The following is a 20331-nucleotide window of genomic DNA, read 5'->3' as shown; positions in this document are numbered from 1 at the left end:
AATACTTTTGTCAAAGCAGATGGAATCAGAGGATTCTTTCTAAAACGTAGATGAGTCAATAAGCCTGCGCCAGTGCCAAATGGACAGGGGTCCTGTTATCGAGGATCACAAGGTTCGAACAGTTCACGATTCAAGAATGCCAGGAGTACTTAGATATTGTCAAAAGAGAGGCAAAAGTTATAAGAGGGAAGGAAGGTAAGGACAAGCCTTTAGTGAGGAGAAAAGGGTTCACACCAATTTCTCGAAGTCGGACACAGTACCTTATTCGTTTGAAGAAAAGCTGGTGCCACGGCAGTTGTTCCTGGTAGTTCCTTCAGACTCATGGTTCCTGAAGCTTCAGTCGTGGGGACAAGAAGGACGATGTCTGGAGCGATCTGCACTACCCAGGGATGAGGCCAGCAGCAGCAGCAAAGCAACGGTGAATAAAAGGTACTCTCCTTTAAAACAGGAGAGGCTCTTCAGATGGCTATCCGGACCACTACAGCTGTGTGCAGCGATTTCGACCAAGAAGAGGATTCTCTGGCTGTAGAAGGTGAGCTGGTTTATCCCACCAGGCTCAAGGGAAGAAGACTCCGGACTGGATCTTCTCTTGTCGTTGAAGGGTAGATAGCTCAGGACTGCAGCAGGGCTTCACCGCGACTCGGGAGTTGCAGCAGCCATCTTCTTCTCTGCTTCTCTTCGTTTCCTTGCAGTTCCAGTGGTGACTCTGACTTCCAGCCCAAGAGTCCTGCCTTTTATGCCAAAATCCCCCATTTACACAGCCTGGCTGTCAATCACTCAGCAGGGGGGTTGTCCGGCCCGGACAACCACCTCAGCCAATCAATACAAAGTGCGACTTGGGTCTCCAAGGAGACCCTGTGCAGGGGGTGACTAAACCCGTCCCTCACATTCAGCCCACCTAGACACCCTGACGCCAAAGGAGGGCTTCTGGACAGAAGCTTGCCAAAGGTCGGCGAACAAAGAAGGCAAACTTGGTTTGCCGCACAAAGTAAAACACAAGAAGGATTTTAACAAAAAGAAATGGCGCCAAAAGCCGACCTGAGCCAAATTAAAAAGTATTTGGTGAAGCGGGTTTAAGTTTGAGGCTAATACAATAGCCTAAAACAGTACCACGTTTATATACTATAATCACGGTAGAAAAGATAGGGTAGGTACCACTGCTACTAGCCAAGTCAAAGTGTTAAGGGAACGAAACAAAGCTCCAAGAGGTGCAGACAGAAAGGAGTAGGAATTAACCCTTTCCAATACTCCATGTAAAATGGGGTGTACTGGGTCTGCAGTTTAAATGACTACATAAAGTGAATGGTAACTTTACCTGTTTCTGGGGGACAGTAGTCAGCCCCAGAAAAATGGAGTCGGTGGGAAGTCTTAGAGACAACCCTGTGCCACTGCACCGAAGGTGCTGTGTAACGCACACAAAAAGTTGGGCTCATGGAGTGGTGTGGCTCCAGAGCCCAAGATCACACAAACAGTTGAAATACACATGGCAAAACACATGTAAGAGTGGGAAAAAGGTTCACACTCTTACCAGGTGGAAAAAATAAACCCCAGAAATCCAGCAAAGCTGCTGAGCGACTCACTAGGTAAGGGAAATTAGCCATAAATGAGAATTCTCTCCAACACTTCTTCCTTTCTCTTTTTATTCAATTGCTGCCAAATGTCCCCCCTCAATCACCTGGCTTGCCTCAACTTGCCTCCAGCAGGCGCTCGTATACCCGTGATCCTGGGCATATGTCCAGTGCGTACCTTTGTCCTTGACCCACCTCTCGTGTCATGGTGTCGGTATCAACTTGCATATGCGTTCAGTGTGCAGGCATGGATTCAGCCCCCCGGGCGTGTCATGCACAGTGTCCCGATTCCTGGGGTCCACGTGAGCATGTGTTATGATCTTTGTTTACTGGACCAGCAGCCCGCACCATGCATGTGCGCGTCGCTTCTCCTAAAAGTTCTGATGCCCGTGTCAAGCCGCCTCCACACGCAGCTACTTAGTCCCTATAAATCTCTTCCGTCTCTACCACGCAGACGCGGCTTACACAGGCTATGTTGCAATACACTTCCAACCAGGCGCCTGGCGGGTCCATCACCTCGCCGCTTGGCCTCAGCAACCCACATTTATCACATCGGGTGCCCCTTCGCCGCCGTATTGTGTGCGGGGGTTGCGGCATTTAACGGACCGCTTATCTTTCACCGCCACTTTGTTTCAGTAATCCTCAATACTTTGTTGCCCTTGATCACCTTCCTCCATGTGTCTGCAAGCTCCTGCAGTGCTTCAACTGAGAGCAATGCTGTCGGTATTTCTATTGATTACATGTCCTGAGTGGTGGGCAGGGTCCCCCTATGCCATTCAGCGGCGCGGTTCTCGAGCAGTGAAATGCGGTCGAATGAAGGGTCGTTTCTTTATCCATAAGTAGGCGCCATCTTGTTTCAGTCACCTTAAAGTCCTGACGACTTCGTTAGCGTGTAACTTCTTGAATATTATTATGCTTCTGACAGCCCCTCGGACGCTCTTTGCCTCACCCATTCCCACAATCAGGACTTCGCTCCAATGCCGCTTTGCAGGCTTTGGGAGCAGTTTCTTTTAGGGTTAATGTCGGATCAGCAGGAGCCCGGAAAGAACACGTCCTAGTCTGTGGCCATGTTGCCACCCCCCCACCTCCATCAGGGGAGCCAAATGTACTTAGAAACGTATTGGTTTGCTACTGAAGTGTATTTGTGTATGATATTAAGTTGCCTTTTAGTGAATGTTTTCTAAATGACTGTGTAATAAATTACTAAGAATTTTGCCAAGAAACCTTGAGTGTAAGTGTCTGCTTGAACCACTGTGATTGTAAGACCTCTGTGTAACCTCTTTTACTGCTCACATTCCCTCTTGCGATAAGCCTGGCTGCTCAGCTCGCTACCACAAAACTGTGTACTACAGACTTATACCAAAGGTTGGTTTTGCTTACACCTGTAGTCCTAATTGTATGTCGTGGTCCCAGAGGGTACTGCATACAATTCTGCTTAACAGATGTAACACGCTCAGCAGACTGTGGCAGTGCTTCAACCTGATACAATAGATACACTTACGTCCCGTCCCCTTTCCTCCATACTGCATGGGTGTCCCTTCCAATGGACAGGAAACGGAACCTTTTTCAACAGAAAAATCTTCTTCCCCTTTAAATTTAGAGGTGTGCGGGGGTGCCGCACAGGGAGCATGCGCAGCCCTGACTCCACCCTACGGTGCCACACCTCAGTCCCCTTTTCTGCGTTGATGAGAACGGGCCAAATTCACCAACACTCCTGGGATTGGCTTCGGCCATGTAATTCCAGACACGAATACTTCTTCTCTTTGTCTTTTTTTGTTTTTTTATCATTCAGGTACTCGGTCCTCAGGCGTCACGCTCCTCCCCGGCACATGTCGACTTCCACAGGGTTCAGCAAGTGTCAATCTTGCAACAGGCTCTTCCCAACTTCAGACCCCCACGCCCTCTGCCTACATTGCCTTGGGCCAGATCACGGTTGGCAAGCATGTACAGCGTGTTGCTCACTGTCATCGAAAGCGGTGAAGAACAGACTAGCCAGGTGGAGGGAGCTCTTCCAGAAGTCGCCTCCAGAGGACCTCAAGAACTTTGTGAAACATTGAGCCAGGCCCAAAGTAGGGCCGTATTTTCCTTTGGACCCCACATGGGAGACTCTTTCCCTGTAACTCTCCTAAGCGGTAGGGAACGTTCGGGTCCTTGTACCAACACGGGCACAGAGGCTGCGGTAGCTACCAGCCCTCTGGCTGAGGGATCCTTGGGTCCTCCCCGTGGTAGTGTTGAGGGACCGGAAGGTTCTTGTACCGGATTGTCAACCAAGGGGCTCCGCCCTTGTACCGGCAATATGGCCGAGGGTCTTTGCCCTAGTGCCGGCAATAAGTCTGAGGGGGCAGTTAAATGCAGCTCTATCGACCCCGGGGTCGAGGGTGTCACACCTCCCGGACTTAGGCCCGAGGAGCAAGGTAGGCCTTGTGATCCACACGCGAGTCTTAGAGGAGGCTGGGCCCAGCGAGCTGAGCAACACGTTGTAGCCACGTAACTCGACAAGATGGCCGCCATGCCAGACAGAGGCACCCACCCGTCCGCCATTCCAGGAGTTCGGCGAAGAATGAGTGTCAAGATGGGACTGGCCTCAACCAGGTACGTGGCCTTCAGCCTATCCTTCTAATGTGCAGGGCAGTTTCCCACTGCGTCCATGCGGGCAGGGTATTCAGCGGCTCCAGCAGCTCCCGGCGTCCCCAGCGCAGCCGCTGCCTCCGTCTCCCCAACCAACTCCCCAGGTGGTTCCATATCAGCCTCAGCCTCTTATCCATCCTGATAAAGACCACGCCCAAGTCATACACCCAGTCACAGCAGCGCTCCGACCGGGGGCGCACGTACGGAGGGTCCGCGGCTTCCAGGAACGGAGATCCAGGCAGCCAGACTGCTCGCTGTCTGGCTGCCTGGATCTCAGAACCTGCGCAAGCAACAAAAAGGAAAGGTGGGAGTAAGGGCTTTTTCCAGTCCCCCTCCTCCCCAACAGCCTCCGAGGTAAAGAAGGCATGACACTGTTATGACTATTATGGTTGTTTAAGAATCGACAACAAATTTGTTCCAAAATACTCTGGAAAAGAAGCAAAGACCACCTACCTGGGATCTTGCAGGATGAACAGGTACCCGAAGAACCCCTGGTGTTTCTACGAATAGGTGTGATCCTTTGAAGAATAAGAGAAATTCTCCTGAGGATTTCTCAAAGGACCTGCAAGAGCTTGTCCTCAGTGAAACCCTGAGGGAAACCCTCGTGGGGAATAAAACCCTTGAAGAGCTGCTGGGGTACGTTGTTTCCCTGTGAAGACCAGGCGAGGAAAGTTGATCTGGGTATTCTTCTGGCTGATTTCCTGCTGATTTAGGCGAGTTGTTTTAGTTACTGGGCTACATGTAGTAAGTAAAAGAAACACAGTTAATCCTGATAGTCTGGTGAAAAAAGGAATACCTATAGAAAGGTTTTAGAAGCTTACCATGCGTCTAACAGGAAGAGTGCGGAGAGGTAAAGGATCTCCGTTGGAAAGTAAAAGGTAAGTGATTCTATAATGGTAGAAAGAGAGAACCCATAAGATTAGGATAAATGAATATAGTCCTGAAATAGCGGGATGGATAAGGAGGTAACCCTACCCTTTCTCTTTCAAGTCTTTTTTGAGCCAGCCTGAGTAGAAAAGAAGCGTCCAAAGAATTCCAACAGGATATCGCTAGAAAGGAAGGATGAAGAATGAAGATCCGAAGTCTGATCACCGAAAACAAGATGGACCACAGATTGTACCTAGGAACTCACTAGAAGGAGGTATGAAGAGGATTCCGGTTCTAAGCGTGCTTAGATGAAAATCCGATCCCGGAAATGAAAAAGAAGGGTTCCGTAATACCTTCTGAAATCAAAGGGAGGAGAGGAAAACAAGAACGTGAGTATGGAGTAGAGGAATTGTTTGGAAGAGAGAGCTTTTCGTAATTCTAGCAAGCGGACTTACGAAGCGTGTGCCGGCTCCTGTGAGAGTAGCAACGCCTCTTCCTTCTGAAGTTGCTGGGTTATAAGGAGGTAAACAGGAAGTTAAGGTGGAAGATTGAGAGGCTTCCTGGGAGAGAACAACTAGCCTGTGCTGTGCGTTTGCGATGGTTACCGCTGCGGCGGCCATCTTGGAATTGGTTTCCTCAGGATCACGGAGTGGGCGATTTCTGGCTACAGAATCGGCGGCCATGTTGGATGTCGGGTGGAGGATGAGAAACACATTTGGAATCATCACAGTATGCCCCTTTTTAGACCTGCTTCCTCCCGGTTTAGACGGGTGTTTGAGGTGAAATTTCTTAACGAGGCGAGGAGCATGAATTGCAGCTTCAGGTTCCCATGTGCGGTCGGCAGGAGAATATCCCTTCCAGTCCACAAGGTACTGTAGCCGACCCCGATGATATCTGGAGTCACAAATTTCTTTAACTTCATATTCTGGTCCGGTTTTACACATTTCTGGGGGCGGGCGAACCGAGACCACAGGATGAAAAGTACTTCGATTGTCAGGTTTTAATTGTGAGACGTGAAAGACCGGATGAATCCGGAACCAGGAGACCGGAAGTCGGAGTTTAAAGGCAGCTGTACCAATAGTTGAAATGACCCGAAATGGACCAAAGAATCGTGGAGAGAGTTTGGATGGTACTAGATGGCGAGGAAGGAACCTAGAGGATAGCCATACCCAATCTCCTTTTTTAATCACTGGAGCTGGGGTTCTGTGTCGATCTGCAAAATACTTTCTTTTGTTTTGAGAATTTTGTAGTGCTGTCAAGGCTGAACTATGCCCGTGACGTATCTGAAGCATTAGAGAGTCCACATCTGGAAATTTGGTTTCAGATTTCTTCATAGTGGGGAAAGATGTGGGGTTGAATCCATAAGTACAATTAAAAGGAGTTGTTTTAATGGCAGAATGGTATGAGTTATTATATGTGAACTCGGCCATGGGTAGAAGTTCTTTCCAGTTGTCTTGAGCTGCTGATACATAACTTCGGAGATATCCTTCCAGTGTTTGATTAAGTCTCTCGGTCTGGCCATTGGATTGGGGGTGATAGCCGGAACTGAGAGCCCGAGAAATACCAAGATGGGAACAGATAAGCTTCCAATATCGTGAGGTATACTGTGACCCTCTGTCAGAGATGATAGTTTCGGGTAAACCATGTAACGTGAAGATGTTACTGATAAAGATGCGAGCCATCCGTGCTGCCGATGGTAATCCTACAAGTGGAGTGAAGTGAGCCATCTTAGTCAGGGTATCGATGGTTACCATTATAGTGGAGCAACCCCCGGAAGGTGGGAGGTCAACGATAAAATCCGTTGATATTATCTGCCAAGGGCGAGAGGGTAATGGCATCTTTACCAATTCTCCAAGAGGTGCTTTTCGAGGAACCTTGGTTTGTAAGCAGACAGGGCAGGATCCAACATATTCTTTGACATCCTTCCGGAATGTCGGCCACCAGAAATAACGTGACATCAATTCCAGAGTTGATAGGAACCCACGGTGTCCCGCTGTCAATGAAGAGTGACACATGTCCAAGACTTCTTTTTGGAGGGGTCGAGTGGGGATGAAAGCTTTATTTCCATGAAAATAGCAATCATCAACCTTGGTCAAGGTCATTCTATTGGCACGTGATAATTGGTCCTTGGTAATGTGTCTAGATTGAATCTTGAGTCGTGACAAAAAATCTGATGTGGTTTGTAGCCCTGAAGCCGTAAGGGGAAAGATGGGTTCTGCTTTAAATGGTTCGTTGGGAAGGTGTTCCTTGCGTGAAAGAGCATCAGCTTTTGAATTGTCCCTTCCAGGGATAAATGAAAAAGTAATTCTGTATGGAGAAAAGAAATGAGCCCAACGAGCCTGGCGGCTATTGCAGGTTTGTGCATATTGAAGGATCCGAAGGTTATGATGATCCGTCCTGACTTCAACTGGATGTTTGGCCCCTAAGAGTAAATGGCGCCATTCTTCAAAGGCTCGCTTGATGGCAAGGAGTTCTTTTTCCAGAACTGTATAGTTCAGTTCAGCAGGGGCAAGTGTCTTGGATAAATACGCTACAGGGCGTTCTTGATTAGAATTATCAAGTTGAAGCAGAACAGCACCTAGGGCGTACTGAGAGGCATCAGTTTCAACAATGAACCTGCGGGATTGATCCGGTGTCAACAGGATAGGGGCTGAAGTAAACAACTCCTTAAGTTTGTTGAATGCTTGATCTGTAGTAGGGGACCATGAAAACTTTATTCCCTTTTTGAGCAGATTTGTCAAAGGTTGGGTGAGCCTTGAAAATTCGGGAATAAACCTTCGATAAAAATTTGCGAATCCAACAAAGCGTTGGATGTCTTTGCCGGAAGAGGGAGTGGGCCAGTTTTGAACTGCAGAAACCTTTTCAGGGTCCATTTCCATTCCTCTGGCCGAAAGAACATATCCTAGGTAGGTAACCTGAGTTTGATGGAAGGAGCATTTCTCTATCTTGCAATACAAATGATTTTGTTGGAGCCGCCGTAACACCTCTTCAACATGTTTCTGATGTTCTTGGACATTGAAAGAGAATATCAAGATATCATCTAGATAGACGACCATATTGTGGAGTAACAGGTCTGCAAAGATATGATCCATAAACCTCTGGAAAATAGCCGGGGCGTTGGACAAACCAAAAGGCATTACTCTGTATTGAAAATGTCCAAACGGAGTTCGAAATGCCGTCTTCCATTCGTCACCCGGTTTTATCCGGATGAGATGATATGCACCCTTGAGATCTAATTTGGTATAGATGTTGGCCCCTTTGACTGCTTCAAGGATGTCGGGTATTAATGGCATAGGGTATTTATCTGGAACTGTGATTTTGTTCAGTCCACGGAAATCTATGCACGGACGGAGTTCCTTGGAGTTTCTTTTAGAAACGAAAAACAGAGAGGCAGCAGCAGGTGAAGTGGATTCGGTAATCAGTCCATTTTTTAGATGGGTTCTGAGATATTCACGAAGAACCTCCTTTTCGTTCTCAGACAAGATGTACATTCGTCCAAAAGGTAATGGCTGGTCAGGAACCAGCTCAATTGAACAGTCATCCCTACGGTGAGGGGGTAGTTGAGTGTATTCTGAGACAGAGAAAACTTCCTGGAATTTATGATAACATTCTGGAAGACCAGAAACCTGGTTAAGAGAGGTTACCCATTGGTTGTTCAAGGGTACTGGAGCCGAATCAACCCTCACCGTTTGCTGATTCTTGACACAATGGGTGATACAGTATTCAGATCCCAGAAAGAAAGATCCAGCTGTCCAGTTAATAAACGGGTTATGTTTCTTTAACCACGGTAATCCTAGAATTACCGGATGATGGGCTGTTCGAATAATGTCCAATGTAAGAATCTCTTGATGAGTTGAGATGATCATCATGAAGGGGTTGGTATGATCCTTGATGGGCCCGGAAATCAAGGGACTACCATCCACACTTTCCACTGGAATGGGCTCTACCTTTGAGGACCTAGGAATACCGTGTGAAATGGCCCATTGATCATCAATAAAATTTCCGGCTGCTCCACTGTCCACTAGAGCTGGTATGTTTTGAAGCAGACGATTACCAAAAGAGAAGGATACCATGAGTACCACCATCTGAGAATTACTCTGACTGGTACAGAAGGATGAGAAGGATGTTGGAGAGGAACCTTGTTTACATGCTGGTTCCCGTACCGTGGTTCCTCTTACGGCCGGGAGCTGGCGTTTCCCGAACGCCTAGGTGGTGTAATTGGGCAATCCTGTACCATGTGGTTATTCGAACCGCAGTACATACATAAACCCAAGGTCCTCCTACGGTTTCTTTCTTCGGGAGTCAAAGGACCTCGAGCTGTTGTACCCAATTGCATAGGTTCATCGTTAGACTGTGAACGGGAAGAAGGAGCGAACGTAATTCGTGTATTCCTTCCCTTCTTTCTCTCTAGTACTCTTTCCTTCATGCGGTAATCAATTTGCATTACCAATGCAATGAATTCAGATAGTGTAGTGGGGCGTGGGACCCGAGACACCTCGTCTTTGAGGTCTTCAGATAATCCCCTTCTGAAGAGTGTGACTTGAGCGTCATCTGACCATGTGGTTTCACTTGCCATCTGCTTGAATTTGGTTATATAAGCCAAAATGTCTAAACTTCCTTGTTTTAGATCTAGGAGGTGTTCCTGTGAAGCCACACGAATCTCTTGACGGCCAAACATGGTACGGATGCTATTGCAAAATGCAGTATGAGAATCTAAAATGGGATTATTGTTAGTGATTAATGGTGTGGCCCAAGCCAGTGCTGGTCCAGTCATTTGTGCGACCATATATCCCACACGATCTCTATCGGTATGAAAATACGCTGCTTTAAAGGCAAATTGCACAGTACAGGAGTCTAAGAACTCCTTAACCTTATGCGGGTTACCATCAAACTGTCCTCCAGGTAAGGGTCCTGGAGGAACTTCTGAGCAGTGTGGGGTACGAGGGGCTGCAGCCTGTTGGAATTGTCTTAAGGAATTATTCTCATGTTTTAACTGCTGTACTTCAGTAGTTAAGGATTGAACGGCAGCAATCAGCTGTTGGATTTGCTGTTGCTGTTGCTGCTGTTGTGAATCCATGATTTGTGATTCTTATGCCTCTTGCCCAGCGTAAAAGGAACAAATGTACACTCGGGCGTTGCTAACTGTTATGACTATTATGGTTGTTTAAGAATCGACAACAAATTTGTTCCAAAATACTCTGGAAAAGAAGCAAAGACCACCTACCTGGGATCTTGCAGGATGAACAGGTACCCGAAGAACCCCTGGTGTTTCTACGAATAGGTGTGATCCTTTGAAGAATAAGAGAAATTCTCCTGAGGATTTCTCAAAGGACCTGCAAGAGCTTGTCCTCAGTGAAACCCTGAGGGAAACCCTCGTGGGGAATAAAACCCTTGAAGAGCTGCTGGGGTACGTTGTTTCCCTGTGAAGACCAGGCGAGGAAAGTTGATCTGGGTATTCTTCTGGCTGATTTCCTGCTGATTTAGGCGAGTTGTTTTAGTTACTGGGCTACATGTAGTAAGTAAAAGAAACACAGTTAATCCTGATAGTCTGGTGAAAAAAGGAATACCTATAGAAAGGTTTTAGAAGCTTACCATGCGTCTAACAGGAAGAGTGCGGAGAGGTAAAGGATCTCCGTTGGAAAGTAAAAGGTAAGTGATTCTATAATGGTAGAAAGAGAGAACCCATAAGATTAGGATAAATGAATATAGTCCTGAAATAGCGGGATGGATAAGGAGGTAACCCTACCCTTTCTCTTTCAAGTCTTTTTTGAGCCAGCCTGAGTAGAAAAGAAGCGTCCAAAGAATTCCAACAGGATATCGCTAGAAAGGAAGGATGAAGAATGAAGATCCGAAGTCTGATCACCGAAAACAAGATGGACCACAGATTGTACCTAGGAACTCACTAGAAGGAGGTATGAAGAGGATTCCGGTTCTAAGCGTGCTTAGATGAAAATCCGATCCCGGAAATGAAAAAGAAGGGTTCCGTAATACCTTCTGAAATCAAAGGGAGGAGAGGAAAACAAGAACGTGAGTATGGAGTAGAGGAATTGTTTGGAAGAGAGAGCTTTTCGTAATTCTAGCAAGCGGACTTACGAAGCGTGTGCCGGCTCCTGTGAGAGTAGCAACGCCTCTTCCTTCTGAAGTTGCTGGGTTATAAGGAGGTAAACAGGAAGTTAAGGTGGAAGATTGAGAGGCTTCCTGGGAGAGAACAACTAGCCTGTGCTGTGCGTTTGCGATGGTTACCGCTGCGGCGGCCATCTTGGAATTGGTTTCCTCAGGATCACGGAGTGGGCGATTTCTGGCTACAGAATCGGCGGCCATGTTGGATGTCGGGTGGAGGATGAGAAACACATTTGGAATCATCACAGACACGCCCCTTCGGGTCCACGTGTCTCCAGTGGGGGGTAGGCTTGCTATCCATGCTCATTTCTGGTGCCAGAATTTCGTGGACCCCTGGATCCTCCCGGTAGTCTCCACGGGGTACCGCCTCCCTATCCCAGCCTCTCCTCCCACCTCCCCTCCACTCCCACAGGTTGGGACAGCAACTCTTTTGGCGGAGATCCGGTTGCTCGTAGAGAGCCAGGCAGTGGAGGAAGTCCCAGCCTCCCAGCAAGGCTTGGGCTTTTACCCCAGAATTTGCGCCATTCAGAAGAACCACCAGGCATGCCTGGGTCTTTACCAGGCTCATGAATTCAGTGGCTGCCCTCCTCAGTGCGGATGGCCTCCACATCTACCCATACCTAGACGACTGGCTCGTCAGAGCTACATCTCTGGAAGCAGTTCACCACTCTTCCCATGCCCTGATGAATACACTTCACGATCTTGGCTTCTTGCTCAATCTCAAGAAGTCGCAGCTGCAGTCCACGCAGACTCTGACATTCTTGAGTCTCATCTGGGACACATGCTCCGAGAAGGTATTTCCTTTGGAGGACAAGATCTCGGCCATCATGAGGGCCACCACCCACCTCCTCAGCAGAGAGGTGAACTCAGTATGGTGGTATCAGCATTTTCTGGGTCTCTTGGTGGTTCTCCTATTAGCTGTTCCACACACGAGATTGAGGAGGTTTCAGCTGCACTTTGCGGCCTCATGGAACCAGGAGTGGGGCTCCAAATCCGAGATGATCAACGTTCCTCCATCTCTCCACCCGGACCTAACATAATGGTTCAGGGACTGCAACCTACGGACGGGCAAGCCCTTTCGGCCGCCCAACCCGCAGGCCACCATCACCACAGACTCCTCGCTCGAGGGCTGGGGAGCCACTCTGGATGATCTCTCGGTCCACGGCACCTGGAATCTACAGGGGCAGGAATACCACATCAATTGGTTAGAGATGAACGCCATCTGGTTATTGCTCAGAGCATTCTTACCACTTCTCATGGGCAAGGTTGTCCTCATCCAGACAGACAACTCAACAAACATGTACTATGTCAACAAGCAGGGAGGCACCAGATCTCCTCTGTGCAGACTGACAATCAGCGTGTGGGAGTGGGCCCTGGAAAACAACATCTACCTCACGGCAGTCCACATCCCAGGGAATCCAACCTGGAGGTGGACAGGCTCAGCAGGTTGGGAGCGGACAATTACGAGTGGCAGCTAAACAACCTCGTTGTTCAGGAGGTCTTCAACCGGTGGGGTCATCCCCAGGTGGATCTCTTTGCCACCTAGCACAACAAAAAGTGCCCTCAGTTCACCTCCTGGCAGGGACAGGGCCCTGGCTCCCTGGGTGACGCATTTCGGCTTCAGTGGAACGGCATGAAGGCTTACACCTTCCCGCCCACACCGCTGATTCACAGAGTGATTTGCAAAATCAAGGATTCTCACCAACTTAACATCATTCTAATAGCTCCATGGTGGCCGGCCAGGCCATGGTTTTCAGAGCTGCTCACCTTCTCGGAGATGCCTCTGATTCACCTCCCAACAGGCCCAGCACATCTTCTGGTGCAGCAGGGGCTCAGGTTCATCCACCCCGCGCCACAGAAACGAGCCCTCACAGCGTGGTACTTGAGCAGGTAACACTGCAGCATCTCAGCCTATATCAGGCTAATCTGGAAATCATTCAGGGTGCAACGACGTGCTCTCCTTATCGGTGCACCTCGCCCACTCTGGGGTGCAGGTGGATAACTGCCGTACCTACCTAGCAGCCATCGGGGCATACAGGAACTCGGAGGAGGGGGGATCTTCTTCTTCTCCTCCTCCAATCCTATCGTCAAGAAACATTTGACAGGGCTTGCAAGGCTTTACCCGGCTGTCTAGAGGCTGCACCCCGTGTGGAACCTCAACATAGTCTTGGGCGTCCGCGGAACTCAGGCTGGTCACCATCAAGACGTCTTTACTAGTCGGCCTTACCTCGGCTCGTAGAGTCAGCGAAATCCAGGCGCTGGTCGCCTCGGAAGCGTATACTACATTTCACAGGGACAAAGTAGTCCTGCGGACACACCCACTATTCTGCCCAACGTGCCGTCTGCTTTCCACTTGAACGAGGAAATAGTCCTTCCTACATTCTTTGCCAATCTTAAGGATGAAGCACAGAGAGTGCTGCACTGCCTGGATGTCAGGCATGCCCTGAAATTCTACTTTGACAGGACCAAGAGCTTCAGCAAATCGGACACCCTTTTCGTCACTTTCGGAGGCTCAAGACCAGGCTATCGGGCCTCCAAGGCCTCCATATCCCGCTGGATGGTGTCGGCCATCAAAGAAGCTTATGAGGGCCAGCACAAGCGCTGCCGGCCAACATGCATACCCACGCAGTCGGGGCCAAGGCAACGGCCATAGCATTCCAGCGCCATGTCCCTTGGTAAGTCATAAGCAGGGCGGCCACTTGGGCCATTCCCTCTGCCTTCTGCAAGCATTACTGTTTGGATGCCGGCTCTAGATCTGAGGCGGCTTTCGGACAGGCGGTTCTCAGGTACCTATTTGCTTAAGGAGGGTCTCCTCTCCACCCTGGGGCTACTCAGTTGTAATCGGCCGTGCAGTATGGAGGAAAGGGGACGGGACGTAAGAGTAATTATAAGTTACCCACCGTAGTGACTAACATACTCTTAGTCCATAGTAACCTTTCCTCCATCCGTCCCTCCAACCTCCCCCCTAATAATACTGGTGTCATTAGGCAATGTTAAATCTATTGTCGATGCGTCAATGGGGACTGAGGTGTGGCGCCGGAGGGTGGTGTCAGGGCACCCCATGCTCCCAGGGCCGCACCCCCACACGCCTCTAAATTTAAAGGAGAAGATTTTTTTTCTGGTGAAAAAGTTTGTCTCCTGTCCCTTGGAAGGGACACCCATGCAGTGTGGAGTAAAGGGGACTATGGACTAAGAGTATGTTAGTCACTACGGTGAGTAACTTATAATTGCTGTGACACATAGGTGTGACTTTTTAGCACCTCCCCTCCACCCAAACTGTGGAACTTCAAAGCAACATTTGGAAGTATGCCCGTATTTGGAAGACAATGCTGGCAATTTGGGGCAAAAGACTGTTCTGAATTAATAAACTTTAAGACTTTTATCTCTGCAACCAGAAGACACAGAAATCAGACAGTTAAACAGTTTATATGTCATTTTCGTGGCATTAAAACAAGACACTCTTGATTCCCATAGCATGTGGGGGACGCAAACAGCAGAAAATGGTAAATCATGGGAAAGGTATCCATGGTGCAACTTTGGAAATCAATGCAAACGTGCTCTATGATAATATGTACACATATATAAAGTTGTAGAATTGGAGGTGAAATATTTCCCACCAAAAAATTGCGAAAGATTATTAGAAGGGCGAAACAATAACGTACAAATGTGGGAATTTGAATGACATGTTCCGTGTAAAATCTGAAATCTGCCTATATGATTTTCAAAAGTGCAACAACTTTAAAAATTTGCAATTTATGTCATATCTGATTTTTGGCAAAATTGACTCTGGGATGGCTCTGTACCTCATAAAAACACAACCCATAAAAGGGAGTCCCCTCGTTCAGTCCAATCCGCTTCTAGGCAGGAGGCGATATACATAGGCTGACCTATCCGATTCTAGCTTGGTTCTGCCCCATAGTATAACCCTGTGATGTCATCCACCTTATAAAAGGTAGAAGCTCACAGAGACCAACGACACACTTTTCTGAATTTCCCAACTCCTGCATATCCGGACCTTCTATATTCATCCTGCAAGATAACAGATTTCACTGCCAGGCCAGAGCATAGCTGAGCCTATCCAGGCTGGACCACTGATCCAAAAAGAAACCCCACTGAAAATCCCAATAACCCAGGGAGAAAGGGGGAAAAGCTGTGGTACCAGTTTTGAGAGTATCCTGTGACCAGACCGGCTTCTTGCCCCGCTACCTGCATGCCAGCTGTACGCTCGCTATCCAGTGACCAGACAGGCCCAGCTGTTTTCTTTTAGGAGAGTCCACCGTTGTGCCGTGACCAGATCCTTTGAGTCCAGAAACCTGGTTGGCTGTCCCAAATCCCAAACTCAATTGCGGGTATCGCCCCATCCCATACCAACACATAGCATACCCCATCCTGAAAACAAACCTTGTTGTGGTTCCACCTTCTAATTAATCCCATCAATACCCTGATAACTTGTTTAAAACTGTCAGAATTCTCTGTGCATCCTGCCCTTGATTACGCAGTGTTAGCGCCATGCTTCCACTTATTTGTGCCATTTGTAAGTCCTTAGTACTATATTTTGATTTAATTAATTAATTCTCCCTAAAAAGAGGCACATTGTGTGAAGAGTTACAACTGCAGCGTAACTTTTCTATTCACGGGTGTCGTTTCTCTTTTCTAGCCACTAAAATCTAGTTTAAGTGAAACTTGCCCTTTCCTTTGCAAACCGATTTTCTCTGTCAACTGCTTTTTTTTTTAAAACCGAATTTCTTTTCCCTTTGAGAATCTTATCCTGTCATTAAGCTACAGTCACTCTTTCCTATTATCCCAGTGATGTGCATTTGTCATTCAGTATGAAAACCGCATTCCGATTCTGTCTGTTTCACCTGTTTTTCAAACTGTTTTGACATTTAAACCTGTGTAAATTAGCAAATGCAATTTCCACGAGTGTGATTTGGCTGCACTGTGTTGTCACTTCAAAGTGGATTTTCTGAACTTTATGCCCGTTGTTGGTACCTTGCCTTGTAGTTGCTAGTGCTCTTACTTCCCTGATACAGGCATAACTCATATTTACCACATTTATTCAAACCGCATATTTAAATTAAATATTTAGTAATTCCGAGTGCTATTTTATGCAATTGCAAAGGTTTTAAAATCCCATTTTGTGGGGGAAGGTCTGATTTAAATTCTGTTTGCTGCCTAGTATACCAGACTCCTTGCTGCTCCTTTCTATCCACTCAAAATTCGATTGATAGGGGCTTGAGGGAGCATTGCAGGGGTAATCCTAACACTGGTGCTACCTCCCCCAAGATTAAAACTGCTCCTGTTCATTTGTGCTTTGGATATGTTATAGTAGAAGGTTAAACGAAGTGTATTTCATCATTTTACCTTGTAATTATCACCCCATTGTTGATTGGTGCCCAATATTAAATTTGTGTGATTTTCTTTGAATTTAAAATAAATAAATATTGTATTACCACCCACCGGCCTGGTTCATGATCCATTGTGCCCCGGGGTATTTGTAAAAGGGGTTGTGAGACGGGTTGGGTGCCAGCTCAATCTGAATTCTTAGGAAATTAAGTAAAAGTATTCTAATTGTGCACTGCATTTTAGGCTAGTGGCAAGAGTCCTGGTCTGGTGTGTGACGCCCGGTTAGAATCCTTAACAATAGTAATTGATACGAGAGGTAACAGTCATTTTTATCGCTGTGACCTTGACTCAGAGTGATGATCTCACCTCCATCCATCTATCCAAATCTATCTGAAGGTTGGAAACCAACCATTTCATGTTCTCCCTCTTAATTTGATTAATCTGGTTCGCTAGTCATATTTCTAGGTATTTCATCTTCACCTGGGATCGAGAACGTCCAATCTGACCTGCTCCACAAGATCCTGAGGCTAGCAATGCTTCTGGTTTTAGCCAATTGATTGTATGACCAGAGAAGGTCTTGAGTATTTCAATCTGTTCCATCAAGGCCAGACGAGAGCTCTACATATTTTGGACCAGAAGCAACAGATCTGCATACTGCCACAATTTTAGCGTTGTTTTGCCATACAATACTCCTTGTCATCTGTTATCTTCTCTAATCGAGTAGGCTGGAGGCTCCATTGCAAGAACAAATAACAGCAGAGAAAGAGGTCAGCCTTGCCTAGTACCTCTCTCCAGTTGTGTGAAAAAAGTCTGACAAAAGACCATTTGTTGAGACAGAAGCTGTCGGTCTGGTATATAACAATTTAATCCAGTCAATCAACATAGATCCAGAGCTGAATCAGCTTTAGCATTTTAAAAAGAAATGTCCATTCATTTTGGTCAAAGGCTTTCTCTGCGTCTAGTGAGAGAACCACCACTTTGGATGACAATTTCGGACTTGTATAGTGCCAGAATCTACCTGCACATGTTGATAGAAGCATGTCTTTCTTTTTTCAAAACCTGCCTGGTTTGGGTTCACATGTTAAGGCAGTTTATTTTTTTAGTCCTATACCCTCACATTAATCAAGATGATCCTTCCCTCTTGATACTTATTATAAGAAGTTAATACTTTTGTCAGAAAGAAGAATGTGTTCCCCCAGAAAGTATGTTACCAGTGGTAAGTGACTTGTTCTATATCATTAGTGTCTATCATGAGGAATGGTAATAGCTTGTAGTAGCTTGTGTGTGAGTGCCATTTAAAGCACCTTGATCACCATGTTGCATTGTTGATTTGTTCTTGCAAGAGCCGTCTTTTGATATTCGGGAATTATTTCCATTTAATCATTCTCTTAAACATAAATTATAACGTGTGATTTTATTTCTAGGTAATGATGTGGGTTCATCCTCAGCAGACAAGACTGCAAGTACGTTTGAGAGAATGTCGCACTCAAGGTTTGTTATTCTTTAACATAAATATATACATTTTAAGATTGTGTATCTTTTTTAATGTTTATTGGTTTTTGCTTACTTATTCACAAGGAAGACATACAACCATTTACATTATCATCAATCCTCCCAATTTAAAAGAACATTTAAAAGAAGAGGGAAAGAGAATACAAAAAAATAAAAATCAGATGAAAGTAGCACAAAATGTCATCACCTTTCCCTTGGTCCACAATGAAAACACAATCCTAGTTAGTCATCATTTCCTGTTATGAGTCGGGTATAAAAAGACAATTTTCTCTTACCCTTTTCGTTGGGCCTCGGGGAAATGGGGCATTTATTCATCTAGTCAAATCAGGGAATACAATTAGATGGTGTATCACATTGTTACATGACAGGCATATGTTACTTTCATTGTAAATATATAATATCCAGCTTTTTGTTTAACTGCGCTCAAATCAGAAAAGGTTTGACATCTGTATATTGTATTGCATATTCTATTGGATGTTAAGATGATTGTTTGGCTCCAAAGCTAAAGATTGTTGAACTGTCTAGGGTATCAAGGTCTAATTTGCTCTTTCTCAGTTACTGGGTTAAGCATGATTGCACATTTTCCAACTTTCTTCAATCATCCATGTTTGCACAACAGCTTGCAGGAACACTACAAACTGTTGTCAATACCTTGCCCCAAGAAATTATTTGCCCTCTGCTAATGACAATATGGGCCATTTTTATCTGGAAATAATGGCACATTCTGCCAGTATTTTGAGATGCAAATGTGCCACTAATTAGCGAGATTGTCTGTGCCCTTGCATTTGGAGGCCAGAGAAGGATACAAATAACTGTAATCATCTACTGTGTCATGCAGCTACGTCAGGACATGTTTTTTGACAGTACTGTTTTTTATAAATATAGTTTTTATTGGTTTCTTTGTACAACAATACAAGAAATATTACAATCCTCTTGAAAAACCTCCCACCCCATCCAAGCCCCCCCCCCTTCATTCCAATCCAGGTCCATGAGTAAGTAGCATATCATCCCACCATTGAAATGAAGTATAAACCCTGATGTCTCGAAAGGTCCTCATTTTCTATGGTGCCTGGAGTGTAGTTTGTGTATGTTGTCCATAAATGTGATCCTTCCGGGAGGTAGATCCGGGGATGCTTGCAGGTCCGTAAGGAGGGTGCCCCACTCCATTTGCAGGGTGTCCGATTCCTCACTTGTCCCTTGTTCGTAAACTATTTATTTTTCTGACGCTACCCACTTCAGCAAGTCCTGTAACCATTGGCTAAGTGAGGGTCCTTTGGGTCACTTCCAGGAGATGGCCATGCAATGTCTCACCAGTGAAAGAAGGGAGGCAGCTATCTTGTTGTTACTTCTCCTTTTACTTCATGTTAGTACCCCTAATAGACCAATCTTGGGGGGGGGGGGGGGTACAGTCCAATTGTCTACCCAGCAAACAGGTAATTTTGCAAAAGTGTTCTGTTGTCAGGCATTCCCAAACCTTGGGGGTCATTATGAGATTGCCGGCAAGCCGCAAGTAATTACCGGCAATCTATATGACGGGCAGCGGAGTAACGGTAATTTCCCATTCCCATGGAGTCCGATAGGGCTCCATGAGAATGGGAACTACTGAAGCACTGGCACTGTTAACGGTGCCAGTGCTTCAGTGAATGATCTGCCGGTTGGGCCTGAACTACCGGCAGGTTAGGCCTGCCGGCAGTTCACTGTCCCTACCGGCAGACTCAGTGCCAGTCCAGAAAAGGTGCTGGTACACGTTGTTACCAGCACCTTCTTTCCGGACCGGCATACTTGTAATGACCCAGCATGTGTCAAACCTCAGCAAATTCCCTCTTGCATCTTGGATATGTGTGTGAGTGTATTATCCTTGCCTATCATATGTCGCTTCTGAGGGGTTATCTAGATGCGGTGCAGGATGTTAAATTGGATTAATTTAAAACCGGCATTTCTTAATACCATGCTAATTCTTGAGCAGATCTTGTTTCACAATTTCTCCTCGAATGCATCCTGCATATCCCTTTCCCATTTTTCCTTCACCTTCTGTTGGGGTAACTTGTCACTGTCCTGTAATGCTACATATAATCGTGTTGTCGCATGTCGTTAAGTTCCTATGGTCAGCATGGTTTGAAGGACCAGTGTGATATGGGGCTCTTTAGGTATGGAGCTCCATTTTTTCGCTAGAGTTTTGAGCTGACATGCAACATTGAGGAATCTGAAAATGTCATGCCTATTAGGTGAAATGTGATACCAATGACGTCCTGCAAAGAAGTCCCCTGCCATCTGAAACCCTGCCTAGGCA

The 20331-nt window shown here is 46.5% G+C and overlaps 1 protein-coding gene across 5 annotated transcripts in view; it reads left to right on the top strand.

The window, feature by feature from the left end:
• The window catches only part of ASAP1 (ArfGAP with SH3 domain, ankyrin repeat and PH domain 1), a 2617237-nt gene that overhangs the window by 2313731 nt on the left and 283175 nt on the right, over window positions 1–20331 (top strand). For all 5 annotated transcript variants that reach the window (XM_069621633.1, XM_069621635.1, XM_069621634.1 and 2 more), the window contains one exon: window positions 17954–18020. In XM_069621633.1, the coding sequence (XP_069477734.1) occupies window positions 17954–18020 (67 nt within the window). The remainder of the gene's footprint in view (window positions 1–17953; window positions 18021–20331) is intronic.

This window comes from Ambystoma mexicanum, chromosome 5q (genome assembly GCF_040938575.1).
Source record: "Ambystoma mexicanum isolate Mex_15411 chromosome 5q, UKY_AmexF1_1, whole genome shotgun sequence".
NCBI lineage: Eukaryota > Metazoa > Chordata > Amphibia > Caudata > Ambystomatidae > Ambystoma > Ambystoma mexicanum.
Note: the sequence above shows the minus strand (reverse complement) of the source record. Positions and strands in the feature narration are given on the sequence as shown.